Source organism: Mycteria americana, chromosome Z (assembly GCF_035582795.1).
Source record: "Mycteria americana isolate JAX WOST 10 ecotype Jacksonville Zoo and Gardens chromosome Z, USCA_MyAme_1.0, whole genome shotgun sequence".
NCBI classification, from domain to species: Eukaryota; Metazoa; Chordata; class Aves; order Ciconiiformes; family Ciconiidae; genus Mycteria; species Mycteria americana.
This window is the reverse complement of record NC_134396.1, coordinates 46,521,645-46,545,547: the sequence shown is the minus strand read 5'-3', so window position 1 is coordinate 46,545,547 and position 23,903 is coordinate 46,521,645. Positions and strand designations below refer to the sequence as shown.

The 23,903-nt window shown below is 45.1% G+C and overlaps 1 protein-coding gene across 2 annotated transcripts in view; it reads right to left on the bottom strand.

The window, feature by feature from the left end:
* Positions 1-327: 327 nt before the first annotated feature.
* Positions 328-23,903, bottom strand: part of ABCA1 (ATP binding cassette subfamily A member 1) — a 97,394-nt gene continuing 73,818 nt past the window's right edge. Inside the window, exons 21-50 of one of the 2 annotated variants that reach the window (XM_075488471.1) lie at positions 23,747-23,886; positions 22,499-22,636; positions 21,737-21,957; positions 21,224-21,296; positions 20,481-20,683; positions 19,294-19,342; positions 18,254-18,367; positions 17,761-17,909; positions 17,172-17,296; positions 16,676-16,774; positions 15,287-15,476; positions 15,037-15,131; positions 14,595-14,627; positions 13,918-14,023; positions 13,131-13,205; positions 12,514-12,683; positions 11,403-11,580; positions 10,735-10,850; positions 10,502-10,646; positions 9,114-9,237; positions 8,360-8,489; positions 8,106-8,226; positions 7,854-7,916; positions 7,309-7,415; positions 6,741-6,882; positions 5,328-5,462; positions 4,464-4,567; positions 4,244-4,336; positions 3,825-4,068; positions 328-3,621 (exon numbers count right to left, since the gene is read on the bottom strand). In XM_075488471.1, coding sequence (XP_075344586.1) covers positions 3,481-3,621; positions 3,825-4,068; positions 4,244-4,336; positions 4,464-4,567; positions 5,328-5,462; positions 6,741-6,882; positions 7,309-7,415; positions 7,854-7,916; positions 8,106-8,226; positions 8,360-8,489; positions 9,114-9,237; positions 10,502-10,646; positions 10,735-10,850; positions 11,403-11,580; positions 12,514-12,683; positions 13,131-13,205; positions 13,918-14,023; positions 14,595-14,627; positions 15,037-15,131; positions 15,287-15,476; positions 16,676-16,774; positions 17,172-17,296; positions 17,761-17,909; positions 18,254-18,367; positions 19,294-19,342; positions 20,481-20,683; positions 21,224-21,296; positions 21,737-21,957; positions 22,499-22,636; positions 23,747-23,886 — 3,823 coding nt within the window. In that variant the 3' untranslated portion in view covers positions 328-3,480. Of the gene's footprint in view, positions 3,622-3,824; positions 4,069-4,243; positions 4,337-4,387; positions 4,568-5,327; positions 5,463-6,740; positions 6,883-7,308; positions 7,416-7,853; positions 7,917-8,105; positions 8,227-8,359; positions 8,490-9,113; positions 9,238-10,501; positions 10,647-10,734; positions 10,851-11,402; positions 11,581-12,513; positions 12,684-13,130; positions 13,206-13,917; positions 14,024-14,594; positions 14,628-15,036; positions 15,132-15,286; positions 15,477-16,675; positions 16,775-17,171; positions 17,297-17,760; positions 17,910-18,253; positions 18,368-19,293; positions 19,343-20,480; positions 20,684-21,223; positions 21,297-21,736; positions 21,958-22,498; positions 22,637-23,746; positions 23,887-23,903 lie in introns of those variants that run through there. The other variant, XM_075488470.1, reaches the window with a different exon arrangement.

Genomic DNA, 23,903 nt, shown 5'->3' with positions numbered 1-23,903 from the left:
GGCAGGTAGCTGACTTGGGATTTAAACATCCAGATAAGTTTGTTATGCTCTGCAGCTGGATTTGACAGTTACACCAATCACTTTTTTCAAGATTTGCTGGAGACCTTTTTATTTACTAACTTTAAAAGCTTAAAGTACCACTTGCCTTTCAAATCTTGCGCCACCTCACTTACCTGAAAATACTACACGCCCCATGCTAATCTGTAGAGATACTGGAACTTGCTTGTACGTTACGCATCAAGGTTCACAACAAAACAAAACCGCGCAAACCAAGAGCAGCTAACAGCACTCCTCAAAAGAACAAGTGCAAAAATGACACTCAAGACCAGTGGTGCCATAACAGCTTTATTTTTTACTTAATACAAGGCAATTAGAGTGCCTTTTAATACTTCACATAACAGTTATTAGCAAATACAAATATATATACTTTTTTTTTTTGCTTTTAATGAAAATGTCCATTTAAGGATTTAACTTAGACGTTTCAGTTGTGAATCTCTCTAGATTTTTGCAAAGTTAACAGATATTCCAGTGCAAAAATAGATCCCATTACAGATAGCATAAAGTGCTTGGAATGAAGGACCAACTATAATTCAGGAGGGAAGGATAAGCACAAAGTGGTGGTTTAACCATGGGGAAAATACAACAACTCCTTATACAAATGTACTACAAAGAGGGAGGCAACATGTCAATAGTAATAAAGTTCAAAATAAGTTAACACCTCAGTGCAGTTTCATTATCGAGAGTGGTTCATATACTGTATGTGACTCTAGAGTGATTTTTTTCCCCAACACACACTTAAAAAGAGTAAATTAGTGGCTGTCTGAACTTAATTCCATGACAGATATTCATGTGAGAGTTGCATTATGTTGTCTGTTCAGTACAAACAAGACATATCAGAGCTGTGAAATAGTTTGGTTAATATCCATGTTTACTGTAACATTTTGTCACAGATAGCAGACACTGTATGAGCATGACAGTCACAGGGCAATAGGAATCAAGAATCTCTTTTTGGTGGGCTAAGGAAAGAGGATTATGATGTGACTTCTTGTTTCCTGCTAAATTAGTAATTTACATGAGCAGTTACAAAGCAAACCACAGCCTTTTCAGGACCAAATCTGAATCCTCCTAGAACTCGTTCTAGTTCTACATGCACTAGTTTGGTGCAGTGCAAAACTTAAGCCCTTCACTTTGGTGACTTAATGCTGATTTGTAATAGTGATTTTTAGCAGTGGTAAGCCTTCAAGACATGCTGTTTGTTTCAATGATACTGTAACATATCTGCAGCCTGTTACAGAGAAGTCATGGCTGTAGCTCAGCTGTTCAGTAATTTTCTGCACCTGGAAGTCTGGTGTATTCATCACCCTGTAACTCATCCCCATAGGGTGACAATGCCATAAAGGTACTAACAAAGCATGTTTTAAGTGAGGTATACCAATCCCCATTACACTCCTTTCTCAATCCCCTTAGCAATGTATTATACAGATAAAAAAAAAAAGTATGAAAAAGGCACTTCAGCAGAGCATGTAGTAAGCTCTTTATCCCAAGGCAGGACACAGCAGGGACTGGGAACTTGTGCTGTTTAGCACATTTAACTGTTTGTGTTTTAAAAATGCTGAATTGGTCAGTGTTACCAAGTATACCTGGAAATACGTAATCAACCTTCTTCAGGCTCATGCCAGCCTCTTCACTGTTTGTTGGGCTGTTATGGGCATTCACAGAAGAAAATGGTCCGTGACTGATTCATGGTGGAGTAGCATCAAGAACTAGTGCAGAACCTGTATGAGTATTTAAGGCGGAGGCATGACATACAGGAATAGCCTGTATAGAACTCAAGTACAGGAATTGCACTTGGGTTCAAACCCCATTACTGAACCTATTTCTGACTGTAAAAGCAAGACAGAGGGGCCCATAAGTGTATTAATGAAAGCATACTCTCCCATGACTGTTGTACAATGTGAACAAGAATTGGTTGTTCTTACCATATGATATCCCCTCTAATATTATTCTGGCTTTGTAAAACTTCAAAAATTATTGACCGATGTAACTGTAGCACTACTATTTTGAACTATCTTGTTCTGAAGGGGATTCTTACTGAAGCTGTTTGTCACAGGTATAATAAAAGTGTATTCTCCAGTTAGGGATCACCTAATGACTGAAACTACACTGCACAACAGAAGCAGAAACCTACACATTAATCTAATGTTATACCAGTTTCCAAACGGGAAAATTTTAGGTGAACAACTTGCAGTAATTGCAGATAGCGGCTGATTGCTATAGTCTGAAACTTGGTCAGATCATGAATGTAGCTATTGTTGAATGGATAGAATGAGAGCATAGCATTACAGGCATAATATAAAGAAATACTGTGGCTAAAAAGATCAACTGAAAGCACTTTCAATCCCTAATTACGCTACCTACCTATTTAAAGTCATAAATAATACTGTTAAAAAAAATCTACATCTCATTTCTAGTTTTATCTGGCAAAGCCAGAAATGGCAACATGCTTGTGCTAAGCAGTAACTTCAGATGATGGGTACCTTTCTGGTGCAAAGCAGGGGTTAAAGAGCAGATATTACATATCTGAGTGACATCTCATGATTTAAGAATTTGCTCTTGGCATTAGCAGCTTGTACAACTACTGAGTTTGCTGCTGTGGTCCAAACCATAGGTCTGCTCCTCACCCACTTCCTCCTACTAGGTGTTCATGCAGCTGCTGCAGTACCTCAAAGGAGCAGGAGAGTACTTAACTACACAAAAACCTAGTCAGAGTAGGTTATTGGTTGTGATGCTGGTGGGACAATCCTGTGCATTTTACAGGGTTCACAGTTCTGCCTATCACTGCTTACTGATGGAGATGCATGGATATGACGGCCTGTCTCTTGCCATCCCACCTGCACAGTACTGCTTTGTGGCCCCAGATTTGTCACCAACTGACCTACACCAGTCTAGGAAAAGCAGCTGGTCAGGTAGGTTTTCACAACCTAAGGCTACAACGCTGGTGGTGACTTTTCTTGCCACTGACTGTCTTGGTGCATTCATTGCCAGCAATGGATGTAGCACCAGGAAATTCCCACTCCTGACATGAGACTAAAACATGCATGCCTAAAGTATCTATAAATAACCACTGGCCATGATTCCTCAATGAACTATTTTTGCAACTCTAGTAAAAACATACTGTACAGGACAAGACAGTATGGTTGAAAGCCCACAGCATCTGGTGGGTGCTTTACCACAGCTTCAGAGTTATACTGTAATGAGCTCAGTTCAAGTCTTTCACTTGAGAACAGTACAAGACGACTCCACGAGGCACTGCCCCTGTAAAGGAATTTTGTTTTCATTGCATTGAATTGCATTGCATTGAATGGTTATCAGTAGAGTGTCCAGTTTCTCTTCCTCTAGCTTTTTCTTTGGGAGTATCCTATCCCTATCCCAGGAAAAGGAAGTTTGCATTCTGCTCATCATTTCTTTGCTGAAATTGGCTCACACACAACTTTCTTTTACCTTCTCATCTTGCAGGAAGGAATTAAGGATTGCAATGTCTACCACAGTCTGGTTTTTGTGCAATGACAGGTCCTTAGTGTGGTCGTCGTCGCTTTGGTCCTTAGCAAAATTTACAAATACCTACAAGAAAAAAAGGCCACATCACACATCACCCTGGATTTTCATTAATTCAGGGAATTTTATACACTGGGTTTCCTGAACTAGTCCTGGGATTCAGTACTCTACTTTGCTGAAATGCTCTTAAGAGATAGATTCAGTAAATTGGTGGATTTATTCCTACCTCTGCACAAAGAAACTTGGCAGACAGGCTACTAAAAACTTACTTGGTCAAGTGTGGTCTGAGAAACAGAGTAGTCTTCTATGTGGAGTCTCTTTTTGTTCTGGGAGAGAATACTGAATATTCTGGCCAGGGAGGACAGTGAAGAGGGAAGCTGGTACTGCAGCATATTCCGATGCTTTTCCTTCAGGACACTTCCAGGGAAGGCATGCCCAAAGAACTCCTCAACAGGCTTCAGGTCTGGGTTTGCCCCTGCAATTCTCACCACTATGGTGTAACCATCTCCAAACCTATAAACAAGAGTGCACAGGTGTTAAGTGCCTTTGAAACAGAAGTGCAGCTTAAAATCCAGCAGCATTTCCCATAGCCAGAATAGCAATGGGAATGCTACATGAGGAGTTAAGTCTGACTGTATCTCCCTAAAAATGCAGAGAACTCTGGTGTAAGTGAAAAGAAAATGGTTACCTGTTCTTTAGATGCTGGACACTGCCCAGACACCTGAATCGGCCATTAACCATTATCGCCATTCGAGTGCACAGGGCTTCGCATTCTTCCATGCTGTAGGCAGAAGTAACGTCATTAGCACTGCAAGCAGCAGTGAAGGGCTGAGCATCCAAGCACAGTTTAGCGTCCAGCCCTGGTAGATGCAAAAGCCAGGGTATGATACAACTGGGCTGCTACTTGCCTGTGAGATGTGAGTACCACTGATCTCCCCTCTTTGATTACACTCAGAGCACAGTTCCACAAGAAACGACGTGCTTTGGGATCCATCCCTGTTGTTGGCTCATCCTGCAAAATATATACAAAAAACAGGTTATGCTGTTACATTCTACTGAAAATACCTCATCTCTGAAATGACCTGTCCATTCTGATTATATGTACTGGAAAAGTTGAAAATAAGCAAGTTTGACTCGTTTTCCAAAATGAGAAGAAAATTTATGCTCCAAATTTTAAATTAGCAAACATCTGTTTCAGAACTGATAAGTACTGCTTATTCTACAATTATAACATGTTGAAATATCCCGTTCTAAAACAAGTTAAAAGTCAATTAGCTTGTTTAAATAAAGCACTAGACTACTTTCTCCTGCACTATGATCTTTAGTAATCCTAAGGTTTGTCCTCAATTTTAATGTAAAGAATCCTAAAATATTTATTTCCAATTTTCATTGAATTATTAAAAACACAAGACTGATTCTCCTGCACAGTAAGATTTGCTTGTGTCCAGCAGGAAGGCTGTTCTTTTTTTGTAGGTATAGAAATCTTTGCAGCAGTACCAAGGCGGTGAAGATGCTACACAGCTGGCAGTTTGGCATTATGTTTGACACCCCCACTTCTCCAGTGATTTTTCAGAAATAGAAGCCTGGAGGCACATTATAGCTTGTGCCTACATTTAAAAAGGCAATCTTTATTTCTATGTGCTCCTTGCTCATGTTTAAGTGACTAATGATGTATTTAAATGTTAGCTGGCCATGAAATATCTAGTCTTCATTTGAACCTGATTTTTCTGTTTTCCAAGGAAAACATTAATGAGCAAAGGTTGCAGACTCACCAGGAACACCACAGGCGGCCCTCCAATGAGGGCAATGGCTGTGGAGAGCTTGCGCCTGTTCCCTCCACTGTAATTCCCAGCATATTTTTCTCCGTATTTCACAAGGCCCAGTTTCCGAATTGCCCACTCGCCAACCTACAAGAGACAGCACAACACCATATTGAATCAAGCACAGCAACATCTACACAATTATATTTTCCTTATGAGCTTTGGCTTTAAAAACATTTTTGAGAAGGGCCATTCCTCTGAGGATCTAATGTGGCATGGACATGGGTTTTGAAACACCCTATTCACCTCTAGATTGGGATATATGCAATCCTGCCCCTGAGAGGCCAGAAAAATCAAATGTTTGCAGCTTGTTGGCCAGTGAGCATGAGTTCAACATCAGTTGAGCCACATTAACCACCAGTGTAGTTCTCTTTGCAGCACCAGCTTTAGCTAGCTTTCCAGTTGCTGTGGGCTTGCATCAGGGACACGGTCACTACCACCACACAGCAATCCCACTGTGGTGGATCTTAGCCCTTCAGACAAATTTGGTATTCGGGAGTATTACTACTGGTGCCAATAGGCAGGCATTGTTGCCCTGGGGACTAAAAAGCATTAGCGGGAGAAGAGATCCAGCTACTACCCAGATCATACCCATAACTGGGTCCCTTTTTGTATGGCGCTGGTGGAAACATCACAGAGGAACTCGACAGCAGCCTTTGAAGGAGCTTGCAGTTTTCACCCATCATGACTACTCTCAAAGAGGGATTCAAGCTACCTGGACACACTCTAGGCACCAGACCTGGCCCTATCCAAAGCAGGGGGTACAGATGTCATCTTCCTACCTACAGCAGTTCCTGTTCTGCAGCACCCAGGACACATCTAGTGAAAACTGCTGTTAACTCAAGGAAACAGCACTGAGAAGGGTGGTGTATGGTACTGGCAGCTGTCATTAATTGCCTCAAGACTGTTAGTGTAACCCCATGTCTGAATGCTAAAATAGCAGCACTTTAATGATGCAGCATGATCAATTGGAAGGATGTAACAGCCAGCGTGAGGCTTCTGTTAAGCTGTAGAGTGCTTGCTCCCTGGGACTTAGAAGAATTAACTCTTGACAGCAGGTGAGGTTCTGGATGACCTACAGCTCCACGGCCCTTAAACTCTTAAAGGAAAGAAGTCATTCAGTGGAGACATGCATCCACTATGAGAATGCAGGACCTAAAGTATCTGCCCTTCCATTTAGCACACTTTTCTACGCAGCACTGAAAAACCACAGCAACTTTGGTTTGCCCTGGAAGAAAAGGGGGGCAGATTTCACCATACAGTATCTTCAGCAGCTTCACATCATGGCATTGCATGTGTTGCAGGAGTGTGCATGCAAGCAGGAACAGCTGGTCACTGGAGTGGGTCCTATGGTGTTTCGTTTACCTTGCAGACTTCTTTCTCTGGAACACCTCTCAGGAGCGCGAAGAACTCCAAGTGCTCTCGCCCTGTCAGCAGTTCATTAACAGCATCGAACTGTGGGCAGTAGCCCATGTTCTGATGGACTTCTTGGATGTTGGACAAGATACTGTAAAAGAAAAAAACCTTTGTTAGAATTTCACAAGTACACGCTGCTATTTTAGGTGTTAAAAGGAAGAAAGTGAAACAGTGGTTTTGGAATCACTGGACTAACAAAAATACAAGATCCCAGAAGTCCGTCTTGGCCAAATTCTTTTCTCTCTCCCCATCCTCCCCCCACTTTTTTTAAATATGACATTTAAGCATGAGAGGACAGGTACTCAGACTTGACTACCAGACTAAATCAATTCTCCTAAGCTGCTGAAGTACTTTACCAGACTCAAAGGGCTGAAACAGATGCCAGGAGTTGAAAAACGGAAAAGTGGGGCAGAGTTTAGACTTGCTGGAAATGGCACAAAGGCTGTGAAAGCTGGAGGAGAAAGCAGCAAAAGACCTGCTTTGACACAAAGCAGAAGAAAGATGCATGGTCTTTCACCTGTTTCCTTTGAGGAAAGCTTCTCCTCCTGTCACATCTGTATCACCAGTTAGCATCTTAAAAGTGGATGACTTGCCAGCACCATTTACTCCCAGGAGTCCAAAGCACTGGGGATACAAAAGAGCAGATGAGCACAGTGCATCTGAGAGCAGGATTCAGCTGCATCATTTTCAACACTGACAAGATGGGAGGGAGCCTTCAGTGCATTTGCAGAAAAAAAAACTTCTGGACTTTCATTTTAAGTATAAATCTTTAAGCTGGGAAAGTGAACAAACTGTGGTGTCACCTTGGTGCAGTGCCACCACAGTGTATCTGTGCCAAACCTTGGAGGGTACCAGAGTTTGGCCTCTCGTCCCAGACACTGAGAGTTCAGTATCTTCTTTAAAGGCAGAGAGACAGAATCAGAAACTACTTCAACTTCCAGGCAATTTCCTTTGATGTAATTTGATCATCATCTGCTTCTGATCTTACCCCTATCCTTTGCTGTCTGTTGCTCTTAAATACTGCAGTAATAGCAAAGCAATGAATTTAAAAGATAAGCTTACCTCTCCAGGGGGGATTCCAACACAGATCCTATCAACTGCTGGCTTTCGCTTCATTCTGTAAATCTGAAACCAGAAGATAAAGAATGAGAAGGACAATATCAAAGAGAATTATAATTAGAACTATAATTATACATATTCAACACTCCAAACATGCTCCAATTTTGATCCCACTAAATTCCTCTGAATGAGGCTTCTGGTGAACTGCACGGTCTTGTGCCAACAAGCCTTAGGAATGCAGAACTCTTCTGTCACCTTGGTTAGCTCCTTGATTTCCAAGATGTCACTCTGTCCTCCTCCACTAATTATTCTCTGTCTCTCTCTGTTTACATCCTCATCTTCATCATTCACAGGAGGCAGCTTGGCGTAGACAGGCCTGGAGAGAGCAACATGATAAAGCCTTAGCAGAAGATGATGGGGCCTCCATAGTTAATATTCTCCCCACTTCATGGAGGACACCAATGGAAACTTCACCTGCCTGCAGTAGTGAAGTGGAGCAGATGACCTACCTGGGTTTGATGAAGAACCTGTACTGGATGAGCACTGTGATGAAGAAGAAGACAACGCCCTCTACTGCCATGGCAAAGAGATTCCTTCCCACCAGGTCCCATGACAGAGGGGACACAAAACGATTTTCTCCTGCCAAAATGAAATGAAGAGCACAGTCACCTTCCCCGAGCAATGGGAGCAGGCTAGCATTTCTTCCTGCAGAGCTCACCAAGTTGGGCACTGGGGCAACTGGAGAGCAGCCAGTGGGAGGAGGGAAGGGACACACCACACAAAGGGCCAGCTGTGGCTGCATGCACATTTCTTACTGTAATAAAGTTGGGACTTGGGCCCAGAAAATTCAGTCTGCCAAAAAAGAGCTGGCCCACCTTCCCAAAAGGTTAGTGAAGCACAGAATGACTGACTGAGGCCTGGCATCTGCATCCCAGAAAAAAAATATGCAGCTTTCCAGAATCTCAGCCACTCCTTACACTTGGCCTAATGATCCTCTCCATACAGTTGGCTTTATGGATTTTATTTAATGCCCCTAATAACTCAAAACTCTGGGGTTCTATCTGCCAGGCTCCCTTCAGTCCTTGTTAACAACCTAAAGAGGACAGCTGTGGAGACTTGCCAGCTTTGATCAGATCTGTGCTGCAAATTATGCACTTTCAGTTCCTGAAAAGTCAGAGGAACAAAGGGTGCTCATCCGGAGCAGACTCAAGCTTTCCCTGTTCACTTCAGGCCACTGTCCCTGTGATACACAATGTCACTTACCAAACCTCTCTAGAGCATCAGCCATGGCCTGGTTTTTCACCATGTCAATGAGTCCCCGCCCCAGGCAGAAGTGGGGGAAGATGAGGAAGACAGACTTCAGGATGTCATTGATGTTGTTCAGCTTCTGTTAAGACAAAATCAAGTGCCAGTGAGCCATCTGAGCAGAAGGCAGCCACCATCTGCCAAGTGTGACCCATGTTATGATTGACCACTCCCTCCCCCCTGCAAACCCCACAAAAATTCAAGGATTAGAAATGCTCTCCCAAGAGCCAGTGCCATGGCTGCTCTGGACCGTCAGTGTTGCTGCACTGCTCAAGATGCTATTTAATACAAGCAAACTGCACCAAAGAAGAGATTCCTCCAAATGCTCACAGTCTAAAAGGCAGTGTCTGCAAATGATAACGTACAGAAAGGCTACAGGTTGAGGAGACAGGAAAGTTGTGCTTGCACAGACTGGTTATCTCAGAGGCTGTGGGTAGCCCCTCCCTATCCCATATTGGAGGCTCTAATCCTTTTTCTTTGTTGTCTTCCAGTTGGCTTAGCCCACGGGTTGCACTGACAGCAGCATGAGGAGAGGTTCCTGTTCTGCCAGGCACTTATCTTCAAGCACATACATGTTTTTACTGAGCTAAAACAGGCCTTGTAACAAAAGGGACCATCATCAATGACTGCCTCCTTATGCCCACAGGCACTGGTACAATCAGCAGGTAACTCACAGGGTCTCCTCAACCTCCTCCCTCAAGGAACACTTCACACCAGTGTGGGTCAAACGGGGCCTGCTAAGACATCTTGTGTTGCACACAGGCACGAGAGGAACTTGCACCTTCCCCAGTAGGCACCTGGCTTTGGAAAAACTGAAGCGAAGTGCATAAGTTCCCAATACAGTTAGGGAGGTATCTACCACAGGAAGCAAAATTGGGCGCAACTAAATACTGGAGTGCTTGAAATGGCCTGTACTAGACAAACTGCCCCTTATGAAGAGCATACAGGAAATTCCATTTGAACATGAGAATAATTTTTTTTTTTTTTTTTTTTACGCTAAGAGTGATTGAGAAGTGGAAGAGGTTGCCCAGAGAGACTGTGGAGTCTCCATCCCTGGAAGTGTTCAAAATCTGATGGCCCTGAGCAACCTGCTGTAGCTGACCCTGCTCAGAGGTTGGACTAGACTATCTCAGGAGGTCCCTTCCCACCTTAACTGTTCTGTGAATATTGCTGAAGTGGGCTTCAACCCATTTCTGTCAGTATCTGTGTTTAAACCGCTGCAGTAGCTAATGGGTACAGGCTGGGGGTGAGCTTTCTGGAGAACTGGCTGCTAAAGGCAACATGGCACCAACATGGAACTAGATCGTAGCAGCACAAGACAGTGAGAAGCTTCTGGGGAAACATACGTTGTTGGTGAAGAGCTCCAGGACAAAGGTGGCCACACTACCATTGATGCCAATGAAGAGGTTCACGCTGGTCAGCACAACATATGCTGTGCTGGGGATTTTGAACACGAAGGAGGCTGGATACATGAGAGGGGTGATGGACCACCTGGCAAGAGGAAAGGCAGCAACATCAGGTAAACACCTTCCGAGTCTAAGAACCTTCCCAGTCATCCTTCTGATGAGAAATCCCTTACCCATAGAGAAACAGAAGGAGAGCCAGCACAGGCAAGTTGGAGGAGGATACATAGGACTTCTGCTGGAAGCAGATGAAGATGATGATGACTAGCGTGGCTGGAACAATGTAGTTGCACTGGAAGGTGAAAAATATGGCTTTAGATTTGTTTCCAGATGACAAAAAAAATGAAAGGTGTTTTTCTGCTCTGAACCAACGGTTTTCAACATTCTTCAATGTTGCCAAAGCTGTTTCCAATGGGAGACTCTTAGGAGTGTCACATGTGTGAACTACAATGTAGTACACATGAATTTACATTTCTTGGCCCCTCTATTAAGTAGTCAATAGACTCTCAGAGGTTCTGGACGCCACAGGTTGAAAAAACCTGCTTTGAACAGAGCAGAAAAAGGGGCTACACAAGCAAACATTTTGGGGCAAGTATTTTGAAGTGACATAATAAATGCTGATGATTGAGCTTATTGTTGCCCTCCCATCCTCTGTTCAGTGTTCCTTGTCCCACTGAGGTGAACCACCTCCCCAAGAGAGTAAACACAGAAGTCATAGGCACAGTTGTTATTCACTGAATTGAGGTGGTGACCAGTGGCCCCAACTGCACTTTGCACTTCAGTGCAGCAGACACCCTGCAAACACAGAATGGAGGACAGTTTAGCACAGTCACAAAGCCCTTACCATATCCCAGACAAAGTTGGCCAGCCAGTAGATCACAGGCTTCACACCACTGATAAACTGCAAGTGTTTAGCCTTGCTGACACGTTCCTGGATAAGGAAGACCACAAAGCTGGCAGGAACAAAGGACATGGCAAAGATCACACAGATGGAGACTAGGACATCCACAGAGGTGGTCATCCTGGACAAAAAAAAGAAGGAAGCAAAGTGTTTGTATGCTGGTGCTGGCTCCCTTGAGATGAAATGAGGCAGCTCATGCAGGACAGTGCTCATGCAGGACAGTGCTTCTGCTGTCCTTGTTTTGCAGGGTAAAGGATGCCCACATCACACTGTCTTCACTGTACAGTTTTTCTACAGCTATATAACAAAGGGAACACACACAACCTGTTGGCATCTCAAGGACAGCACCACAACCTGGAGACTGGTTGGTAACTTCAGCACAATAGACTGTTTTCTGCCTTCCTTATCACCACCACTTCGTTTCCCACTTAATGCATTTCTTGGGGTTGTTGGGGGTTTGTCTTTTTTATGTGTTGTTTTAAGGTTCAGAGGTATCTGACTGTCATCTGCCACTGCTCTAAGATTTGAAGGATGTACCTGCAGACAGCTTATGAGTCCTCACTCTGGTTGTGGTAGTAGTAGTAGTAGTGGACTAGTCAGTGCCTCAGTGGAGTAAGCCCTGTGCATTACTGTGTGCCTCCCACATTGAGACAGTGGGCAAAACTGAACAGGATCTGTTAAAGGTTCCTAGTCAAACGGTGGCACCTTGGGACAAAAGAATGACCGTATTCCTGTCAAACTGCCTTTCTAGATATGGCTGAGAGGAATTTCCCAAGCGGCAGAAGGGCTGAAGATTACACCAGTTCTTAGAAACCGCAGCTTCCAGGGACTCAGAGACATAGAAAGCTTGCACAGCTGTGCTGTTCAACAGCAAGTGCTCAACAGTGCATGTTGCCACCTGCCCAGACCACAGAAAATAAGACCAGCACATTAGAGCCTAAATGCTACAGGCCACTGAGTATCCACCAGTGAGGCTAACACCTCCCATGTTGCCTGTTTCCAGTAATCAGCAGCTGATGAACCCAAACCCATCAGCGTTCACATCAGGACTTACAGGGCCACTTCAGACAGCTGTTGCTTGGTGAGGTTCAGTGGGTGATTGAAGGCAGTGATCCCGTAAGCACTAGGGTTTTTGCCCTGCTGCAGGTTGGCCCGAAGGATGGCATTGTTGATCACATTCAGGAAGGAGGCTATGGCATGCCAGCCCTTGTTGTTGAACCACACCTGCAAGAGATCATATCAGCATCAGAAAGGCACCAGGTACCTCAGCTACCCGACCAGCTCCTGATGTTCCTGTGCAGGGCGCAGAACATCCCTTCCTCTATTGAGGGCATATAATTTCTTTCCACAACCTTCCAGCTGGTTTGCTCAGGGACAGAACATACAGTTTGATCAATAACCACAAGAGGCTGCTGGAAGCTAGCACTGATCCAGCACTGAACTCCTTCGGGGCCTTAGGCCTGGACTCCAAGGGAGAAATGGATTTTGGGGAAATCCACACAAGAATACAAGCTGCATTTGCTCCACTAGCAAATACAGAGACCCCTGGTCTGCACAGTCGTCCAAGGCAAACTGCTGCTAACTAAAAATAATTAATTCCTTGCTAACTAAAAATAATTCCAGGTTACCAGAGCTTCAAATAGACACAGCAGTAAAGATTGGTTAATTTACCTTCACATTGTTCTTTGTATCCAGGCCTTTCATGAAACTTGACAAGCTGTTGAGAAACCGATCTCCAGAACTCCCCTGCAAACAGCAGAGAGACAGTTACTTCCCCTCTGAGAATACCTTTATTCATGTCATGTAGTCTAGCGGGGGTCACACTACGTTTTTCACAGCTCTGACAGTTTTCTTTCCATTCTGCAGCCTGTATCTGCCAAGCCAGAGACAGTAAGAAGGCTGAGAAACTGCAGCTTTCCCCCCCACTTTCTTTTCTGCAGTCCCACTGATAAGAGATCAGCCTTAGGCCTGCTTTTTTCCCCAGAGATAAGTATTATCCAGGGTTGCAGGCAACTTTCACAGACACTGCAGCCCACAGGCAGTCTCAGAAGAAAGCAGTGGCCCAAATTATCTTCTGAGCCAAGGCAGGCTCAGCACAGGAGGGCTCAACTGAGGTTTTGAAGGAGATGGAAACCACTTGTTAATTCCCTCAGACAGCCTGCCCTGTCCTGCCACAAAACACTCAGAAGTGTCTGTAATCCCCACTGGCTTGCAACTGGTGTTGGGCAGAACCCACATCAGCAATGTGGCCTGCGTAAGTCTCAGCTGAGCGTATCCCCAAGCCTTCTGCTGCTCCTAGACACCAGCCTGGGAGACGCCAGCTCAGAGGCAATGGGGAAAAGCCACTAGACACAGCTAACATACACATACTCCTCATTTTATGGCTTCCAAGTCATCTTCCCGAGTAACAGGACTCTGACATCAGTGCATTCTGGGTTTATGGGAGACAGCTGCTCACCTGTGCTAGCTCCAAGATTTTCTTCACCTGCTTAATGGCATCAGTGACTTCATGGCTTGGAGGAAGCATGAGGGAACTGCTGGCTCCCAAGGAAAAGCCACCATACCTGAAAGTTCAGATAGAAAGTGATGCTAAGATCCGACTACTTAGTGACCTCCAGAAAATGCCACTCCTTCTCCCTCCCCAGATGTCTCCTCTTCCTGCACTATATCCAAGGCAAGTGTCTCCATTCTTACATGAAGGGACAACTTTGATCTTCTACACTGCTGCTTAGCCAAGATGACTCCTGCTCCTTGTTTCTGGGGTTAAATACCCATCTTATGATTGCTCAGTGTGCTGTTGTGTTTAACGAATGCAGCTGTCCTCTGCTGCCAGTGCACACAAAGCAGGACATCTCCCTGCTTCCCTTGCTTGGAAAAATAGCACCTCCCAGGATGGAGTATCAGTAGGCTGGTCCTGCAAAACTTTTCAAGCCAATACTGCTCTCTGCATAAGGCAGGCACGCTTTCGAGTGATGTGGTCTGGGGTTGTCCCAGTTTATCTTTAAACATGCTCCCTCAACATCTGGCAGTTAAGTCATATAAAAAACCCTGCAAAGTGGGGTGGGTCTGTCCTGCTTAATACAGTGCTCAAAGGTTAGTGGACACATAGAAGCTAGAGAAAAGGCAGTAACTCACCTGAACTCATTCACCCAGATCTTATTCTTCAAGCTGTAGAGACAGAAAAGAAAGCTGGTGTATAATACGTGGAACAAGGAGAGACAGACCTACTAGTGCTGCAGGCACATGGCCAGGGAGAAGAGTGCAACAGCCTCTCACATCTGGCATATGTCCCACCAATCCTCTTCAGTGTAATTCCCAGGGTTGGTGCCCAGACTTTCCCCGTACTCTGCCTACAAGGCTCAGGACACACACCCCCTCAGAGCTGCCACAGCATCACTAATAAAGCAGAAACACCACTTGAGCTGTCGATCAGGACAGTCTGAGGAGCTGAGTGGGTCTGGCCCACTGCTGAAGAGTTTAGGTTGCCCAGGCCTATTCACCTGATCTGTGCAGCATCCCCCATACAGCAAGCAGCATTTGGTGGGGAGGGAAGGGAGAGGGTGTGTTCAACAGCTACCTTTTCCCAATGATCTGCGCGTAGGTCTTCACTAGGTAGTCCGATACATTGCGGCCTGTCAGATTCTGGAGGATGTCAGCAGTGTCTTGCTCGCGCTGGTGTCACCGGGGAAAACACAGATAAACGCCCATCAGAAAACGCAGGTGCCATGTCAAACAAACTGTGTGCAGTGCTGCACGCAAGAATCGCACCCAGCCGCTCTGCTCTCCAGGAGCATCCCTCATCACAGCACCACCGAGTTCCATCCTACCTGTGGGGGTGGCAGCCCGCCTGCACCAGGGGGGCACACAGGCAGCATCTTCTTGATCTTCTCATTGCTGCACTCGCAAGATGGGGAAGGGTTCTCCATGCTCCAGTTGCCTTTCAAGAAGATGTCCAGGACTGAGTCTGGGACTGAAGCGGTGGTCCATTCCCTCTGCCCCATGGTGCAAGGAGTGTCTCTGTGTCAGGAAAGAGGCAAGGCAAATTCAGTTTTTAAGACAACTATGATGGCCTTTGCTTACAAGCCATTTAAATAACAGACACCACAGTCCCCAGAAGAGGCAGGCTGTTTTTCAAAGGAGCCTGAACTCACCGAGACAAACAGCTCAGAGCAACAGACCAGGCTCTGCAGCTTCTAACAGATCCCAGTGCCAAAGAGACTGAGGCTGGCCAACACTGAGTAGTGCTGGACACTCCTCTTCTCATTCGCTCCTCAGCGCACGAGTGCTTTATTTCAGTCAGTCCCAGCACGCACAGCGTTCAGAGTTCAAGGAACGTCTGGATGATGCTCTTACTCATATGGTTTAGTTTTAACTAGTCCTGTGAGGAGCAGGGAGTTGGACTCTATGATCCCTATAGGTCTCTTCCAACTTGAGATATTCTGTGGTTCTAAGATCACAGCAGGCAGTCATTTCCTGGATGACATTTCTGCCTTTGTGGCACAAGAATACTGCTCTTGCCCAAGGCAGCATCAGTGGGCAGCCTCCTCCGTGTGCCCCATAGGGTGAGTAACCCAGCTCCTGTGTCTGTTTTGCAGGATACGGCTTACTTTCCACCACTGGCCAGCAAATAGGGCCCCTTGCCCCGCTCCCCATCTTCCTGTGAACATGAGCTGCAGTTCTTCCAAGCTAGAAACACACCGTCCCAGACTCTGTATACCCTTTCAGCACTCACGGCCTGGATCTTCAGTGATTTGCCCAAGGCCACGCAGCAAGTCAGTGGCAGAGCTAGGAAACAACACCAATGCTGTCTCGCTCTCCACTCTTTCTGCTGGTGTTTCTGAGGGCACTGTGGTGTTTCTAGTGCAGCTAGAAACAGAGGATTGTGGAATGGGAATAGCTACAGTCAACAACATACAGCAACATGACTAGGTCCTTTTCTATGTTCAGGACCAAACAGTAATTTGAGGGAGAGACTACCGTCTCCTTTCCATCTCTGTCACTAAGGACTTGCACTCAAACCTCACTCCCTCACCATGCTGAGGGCTGGTAACTTTCTAAAAGGTCCTGAGCAGAAAAATTGAATCTAATTGTAACTCTTTTGCCTTTAAATCCTGCCCTGGCCATGCATGCGTATCATTCCCTAAAGACAGCTAAATCTACTGGGTGACCAGAAGCCAGGGCTGGGCTTCCTCTTCCCAAGTCAGAGCTCTACTTACGGGATGGAGTGTCCCTGCATACAGCGTGTCCCAAAACCAGGCTTATTGAGAAGGGCGTCCAAAAGCCTCTGAGTGCCTGCATCTTCTGGAGCATCATTGCTATGGGTACAGCAGAGAAACACTATCAAGTTAGTGAGATAACAGGCACACAGTAAAAGCAGCAGCAGAGCAAGGCTGAGAGCACAGTGAAAGAGCTCAGGAAAAGGGTATGAGTGGAGATTCCCCTTCGAAGAATGCTTGGCCTAGGAGCACACACACCCACACCTGGTCTCTGTGCATACTACTACTAGAGTCATAGCACCATTCCAAAATGGACATGGCCTTGCCAGTAGAGTTGGCATTTAAAGGTCTAAAAAGAAAATACCAGGACTCTATTAAAATGTGCTTCTGAGCTAAAAAAATTTAAACAACCTGGTAAGGAACTCAGTAATTCATGTTTGCAGAGAAGAACGGAATTGTAGGATTTAGCACCATTTCTAGGCCACAAGAAACATACCTAATAAAAGTGTACTGCTCATCATACATCCAGGGCTGTAATTCCAGGCTGGGATACTTCCCAAAGGGAGGAACGATCAGGCTGAACACGAGAGCAATACACACAAAGACAGCTGGCAGCACAATCTGAAATTGCAAGGAAAGAGCAAGCCCTTTTTAAAGTGAATGTTCCCAGAGCCATCAGGAACTACATGTGAGTCAATGGATCAAAAATTTTTCAAATTTTCCTAGGAAGGTCTTTGCTATTTACACCAAGGCATTACTAGACACTAATACAAGACCTGTCCTGGCATTCAGTCAGGGCACTCACTTGGGATGCAGAGGATTCAGCCTCCAAATGCTGCTCTCAATGCCAAATTTGGATTTGAACCTCAGCTGCATTCTTGCTGTGCAAAAGACTACTGTAACCACTTGGTTATCATGTAACTCCTTTCCTTTGCACAGGCCCCCTTTTGCTGAGATATACAGTGAAGACCAGTTTTGGTTATCCATATTTTCTTGAGGTTTCCTGCCCACCTTCAACTCTGAGTACAATGCATGGTCCAGAGCTATCCCTGCTGAAGGACCCTGCACATGTTGGGTGTTCTCACCTGAGCAAAGAAGCCCTTCCGGCTTCTCTTGGCAATAAGCAGCCTCTTCCACAACAGAGCCATGAACTGCTGCTGGGTGAGCTTCCAGCCCTTCATCTGGTAGGATCCTTTCCCATCCATGCCACTGAGAAGGTCTGTCTCTCTGGATTCTGTCAGCAAGAAGAAATGACCCTCATTCAAAAGTTCACAGAGATGTTCTCTGGACACTTCTGTGCTGGAGACAAAGGGTGACAACTAGAGCAGCTACTCTCAACTCACCAAAAAAAAAAGTGGTGAGCAGAGATAGCAACAGAAATTCACATGAATGCGTTTTCACCCTTATCTCTCCAAGCCTCGATGGGAGGATTGAGCAGGCTGTGGATACTGCACTGCCCACTATTCCTAAAGGCAAATAAACCACCGCTCCTTTGGCAGTCTCAGCCTTATGATCTGCAGCATGTGTAATATGAAAGAGCGTCCACAAGAACAAAACAGGCTTGAGCCCCAGCAATACCTGGATCCATGTCTGAATCATTAGGATCAAATGCATCATCTTCTGTAAATGGACGAAGGCAGCTCTGTCTGTCTCCAAACACACGCCTGTTCCTTCTGGCTGGCAGTGTCCCATCTGAAAATAATGCAGTTATGATTAGCTGAACAGCTTCAGTTAATCTCCAATTAGCTCCAGAAAAACCAAAGCAGCATCATTTTCATTTTACATGTCTTCCATTTGCAAACTGAGGAGCTGATCTAGGGTGACTCCAGTGCAGGTAAAAGTAAAACCAAGACTGTCACTCTGCAAAGGTCACATATTTTATGCACCATTTTTTGTGTGCTGTCCTAGAAGCTTCTTCCAGTGCACTGGACACATTTTTTCATTTAGCCAAGGAAACTGCGTGCTGCTCTCACTGTAAGAAAATTCTCACTTAATATGTGTATGACTCCAAGTGCAATTTGCTAGCTCTAGTTTATCAGGAAGTGCTAGCACAAGCACTCAGTGCAATGAGCTGCTCTCAGAAAGACAAAGTCATTTGGTCCCTACCATGGTCTGACCCTGTCAAGAGTTCTTCCTCTTCCTCAGAGGAGACAGTAGTGTCAGGCAAGTAATTCACAATACACTCAAACACTAGAAACTCTCCACTATTACAAGATAAACATGCTACCACTGAGTCAATAGAAGTTAACAGTATATGAAAGCATGCATTAAATATAGTAAGAACAGCTATTTTAGGTCATTAAAAATATTAGCACAGCAGAGTTCCAGTTCAGTCTGAAACAGGGCCTGTCACACCTTGGCATGTGTCACTGTATAGCTGGACGTGCTGCCATACACAAAGGTCATCCACCTGCCCAAGGCTGGTGAGACCAGGACCAGTCCTCATTTGAGATACCTGCTAGAGCCTTTATTCCCCTGGGAGCTAAGCCTTGCACCAAGATTTTACTCCTGAAGTATCTAGGCTTGGTCAGCCTTGTTCTTAAACAGCACAAATACTATACAAAAGGGTACCTCCTCCTGAAGTCCCCTTCAACACTGTAGGAGACAACTACACCCACCTGAGGTTTCTGCATCCACACCACTATCATCAGCCACTTTCAGGAAGATCTGAAAAGCAATTATAGGTGTCAGTGAAAATTAGAACAGGACTGATATTGTGGGGACTGCTTCAGGAGATGCCTTGAGAGAGCACAAGACTGACAGGTGCAGCACAAGAACAGAGGATACAGGGTTTATCCCCTGTGTGATGGGGACATGGACTTTGTGGCTTCTCTCCAACTTCCAGGAGCCAGCCTGTAACCACCTTTCCAGCTGTTCCCCCTTTCCAGTGTCAGTTCTCAGTGCATCTCAAACAGAAGCTATTTCTTATGTCTCAGATAAAGACCTAGTTACTAAACTTGGGGAATCTCATCTTTCTCTTAGTCTGACAGTGCTCACTCCTGTTCATGCTTGAATAGGCACCTTTGTGGAGCTTGTCCCATGGACTCTGCTAAACCAGAAGAAAACACATTTTCAAATTGCCTATAGCAGCCAAGGCCTTCACAGGTGTGGGAGGACCTAGAGGGCAACCTCAATACGTGACAACACCATGGTTTGTTTCCCTTGTCATTCTTTAAAACAAAACCAAAAACAAACAAAAAAACCCAAACACACACAAACCACCAAACAAACAAAACCCAAAACACCAAACAACCCCCCACCCCTCCCCCCAAACACAAACAGCAAAACCAAAACATTTCACATTAATGGAATAAACTGCGTGACACTTCTGTGATAAAAGAAAGGGAGACTTGTCAGTTGGAACGCAGCCACAAAGAACAAACCCTAAAAACATCCCTGACAAGGGCATACATCTAAGTGGTTCCTGTAAAGCATGGTCTCCAGTACTGAAGTGTATGTTTTCAGTTAAGTGCAGCACAAAGCATCCCTAAAAATACCTTAAACATGTTTACACAGTCATTAGAAGCCAAACTGGGGGTCAACCTTCACATGACATCTCAGCAAAGTACAACTGAGTACAAAGGATCTGTCTATGCTTGCCTGTACTACATTTCAGTTTTTAATGCACGCTTCTATGAGCACACACTTAAACGGGGCAGAAGAGAATCCATTTTGGAGAGGAATGCAAAGCTGCCTGTTCCACAATAAATGCCTACAGGAAGAGACAAGACTCCATCTCCTTCTTATTTCTGCCATGATTCATTTTGCATAGTTTAAGTCAAAAGAGAGTCTTCAGCTCACTCACCTCCTCCAGGGTGGTTTCAGATATCCCATAGCTGGAAATGCCAAGATCAGAGAGACGGTCATCAATTTCATGGAACAGCTCCACAAAAGCTCCCTCTTTAGCAGCCTTGTACGGCAAGACATAGGTTAATTCATGGCCGATGTCCTCCACCAGCCTGGCCTCAGGAACATGTTTTGTAATGAGATTGGAAATTGCAGAGACATCTAGAAGAACCAAAAGGAAAAGATGGTGTTCATCTTGGTACTGCTCATTAAGTGGAAAGAAGAGCTCAGTTTGAAAAACCTTGCCGGAAGGAAAGAAGGGAAAATGGGACATCTCTGGAAAGCAGCTCATTTCCATGGAAAATCTGGTTTCTTTTTACATTTAACATAAGCTTGGATGAAAGCCTGGACCCAAGCCTGGCTATTCTTTTTATTTGCAGAATTTGGGAGAGCTCTTACATGCTACTGGCAGCCCTGCAAGTCACTGACATACAGTTCACCAGCAAACATTACATATTGCTAACGGGTCTACCAACTACATAATCTTTGGCTATTAAATCTCAGGACAGCTTGAACCCACAATGGCTCACTGAAGAAAAATGTTCCAATATTTACGGATTTAAAAATACCCTCTCTGTGAATTTAGTAATTGTCCCAAGACTGTAGCTACACAGGAGCACAAGGTTAAGGCAGTTGTCCAAAGTCAAAGATAGAGCAATGTCAGCACTGGGACTGAATCTTACATTCTTTTCCAAGCCTCACCTATTGTCAGTGTGTCACTTTCATGGTCACTGCCAAGGCCAGCATCAGAGCTGCTCTGGGAGACACTGTCATCCTGGTCACAAAAGAGAAGACAACCATTGTTTTCTGCTGTTTAATCAAAAAGGGGCCCACCAGATGCTACACTGTAGGTAACTCCAACCACATGCTGCAACACATTGGATACTCCACAGAGGAGTCAGAAAGTAATGGTGACATACCACTGCAAAGGGCTGAAATACAAGTAAGAGGTCAGTTATAGAAGTGAATGTTACAAAAGTGCACGCTTCATCTATTCTGTATCTCTCCAATTAGCTTTGGACCACAGGCATTGAAAGAAATTATAATGGAGATGTACGTCCTGTGCAACAGTTTAATGAGACATGATCTGGCATAATACCTATAAAAGCAAGTAACCCTTCTTTTAAAGAGTAAGGGATTTCTTAGCAGCTGCTTCCCATAAGCCTAAGATTTCATGAAGGAAGAAAGAGGATAAGCAAGAAGAGTCAGCTGTACCTTTTTCAGATAGGACACAGTGCTGCTGCTGTTTCGGCAGGAGCTCAGAGAGGAATCCACATCCTTCTTGACCAGAGTCAAATAATAGCCTGTTCCCAGCTGGTTCTTCAGGAAGAGAGAAGAGCCAACACAGCAGAGCTTGCCATGAGAAATGATAGCAATCCGGTCCCCCAGAATGTCTGCCTCATCCATGTGGTGCGTGGAGAGAATGATAGTGCGGCCTGGAAGAAAGCAAGGGAAGACACTGCTGGTAAGTCAACCATACCCATGTTCCCAAGCCAAAGCCACAATCATCTGAATCTTGCCATGAAGTTGCATGGGAGGTTGACACCACAAGTCCAGGCTCCTTTGAATGAGCCTAGCAGTATGGAAAAGGTTCACAACTGCTACCATGGGTTTATTCTCCCCACTCTCTGCAGGCCCTTGTCATGCTCAAAGGCAGATTAATTTCATGTCTGCAAGGCTGGTTGCACAGAGCAGAACAGGACACTGCTGCACACCAAGGGTGAATTTCTGACTTTAAGTGCCCTCACAACCCAGTGAGGAACTTTGCTCGTGAGCTCTGACATGAACAGGATGAGAAAGGACGACAGATGAGAGATCAGAACATCCTTGTCCTGCATGCTCTTTGTTCCTTCCTCAGTGCAGGCAACAACAGATTTGCAAAGACACATTGCTATTTTGGGAACAGTCATGAATCAGATTGATTTTCTTTTGCTTTCCATGACAGATTCATTAGGAGTAGAGAAAAAGACCACGTACCTTGCCGATACTTCAGGAGCAATTCCCATATCCCTCTGCGAGAATAAGGATCCACTCCAGCTGTAGGCTCATCCAGAATGACAACCTTGGAGCCACCAACAAAGGCTAAGGCAACTGAAAGCTTCCTCTGCATGCCACCTGACAGGTACAAGAAGGAAGAGGTGTTCAGGCTGAGGCAGAGATGAGGGGAAAAGCAATAGCTGCAGCACAGTAGACAATGAGCTCTACAAGAGAAAGCAGAATTGCATACTGAAAAGACCAAGCACTGCTACTGTTTCAGGCCTTCAGGGTCCCATCACCTTCAGGACAGGGGACAATTCACATGGATGGTCTTCCCTCAGTGGAATCCCTCTCTCCTCCTACTGGAGGAAACCACACCTTGCAAGCCCTTCCACAAGTGAATCGTACTACCTCAACATCAGCGGTAGCAAGTCGCCAGCTTGGAGGCCTAACCATATTTGAGGATCTGGAGCACACGCCTCCAGAGCTTGAGCTGCAGAAATAGGTTCCCAAGATACACCTCTCCTGTGCCAGAGGCAGCAGCATGGAATGCTGGAAGTGTGCAGAACGCAGTAAGGAAGTGCGCCAGAGGCACCAGCAAGGAATCATATTACTATCTTCAATAGTAAATGTATTGGGAAAACATCTAATACAGCCAACCTGTGGCCATCTGCTCTCCCTTCTCAAGGTCAAATGTGCAGTCTGTGCTGACAGCTGAGTCAGAAACAAGGGAGTCTCGGTCCCTCAACTATCTGGTACAGACTCATACAGGAATCCTGCTGTTCCCGAACAAAGGGGAAGGACACTCCAGGACAGCAAGTGAAGAAGCAGAAGTCAGCACAAGAAATGCACATACGGTTCACAAACACCAAGGGGCTTGGAGATTATGGTCTGAGCCACTCTCACCTAAACCCATAAAACCCAAACATGTTAGTAAGCATTTGAAGAACACATATCATATGTAGCTGGACTATGTCATGATGGAAACAAGTACAAAATACCCAGAGAAAGTGAGTGACTTGTTATAGCCATTAGATAGCATAAGATCGTGTAGGATTGTTAAGTTTACTAAGATATACTGATTAGGTACTTAGTAAGTAACTGATTTCCTTAAGTGCTTAATTGTGTGGTAGTCTATATTTAATTGGAGGATCCAACCAAGGTCCATGATGCAGCCTCTGTGAAACCCAAGAGAGTTTTTCTGGGGCTGAGGAAGCAGCCGAGAAATGTAAAAGCAGCTGAACCTACCAGAGAGTTTGCTTGTCCTAGCTTTCAGTTTGTGAGGCAAACCGACATCCATTGCCATCTGCTCCATCTCCTCTTTCACCTTCTTTTCTGGCAGCCCTTTGAGTCGAGCATAGAACCAGATGTGCTCCTCCACAGTCAGCCTAGGGAACAGGAGAAG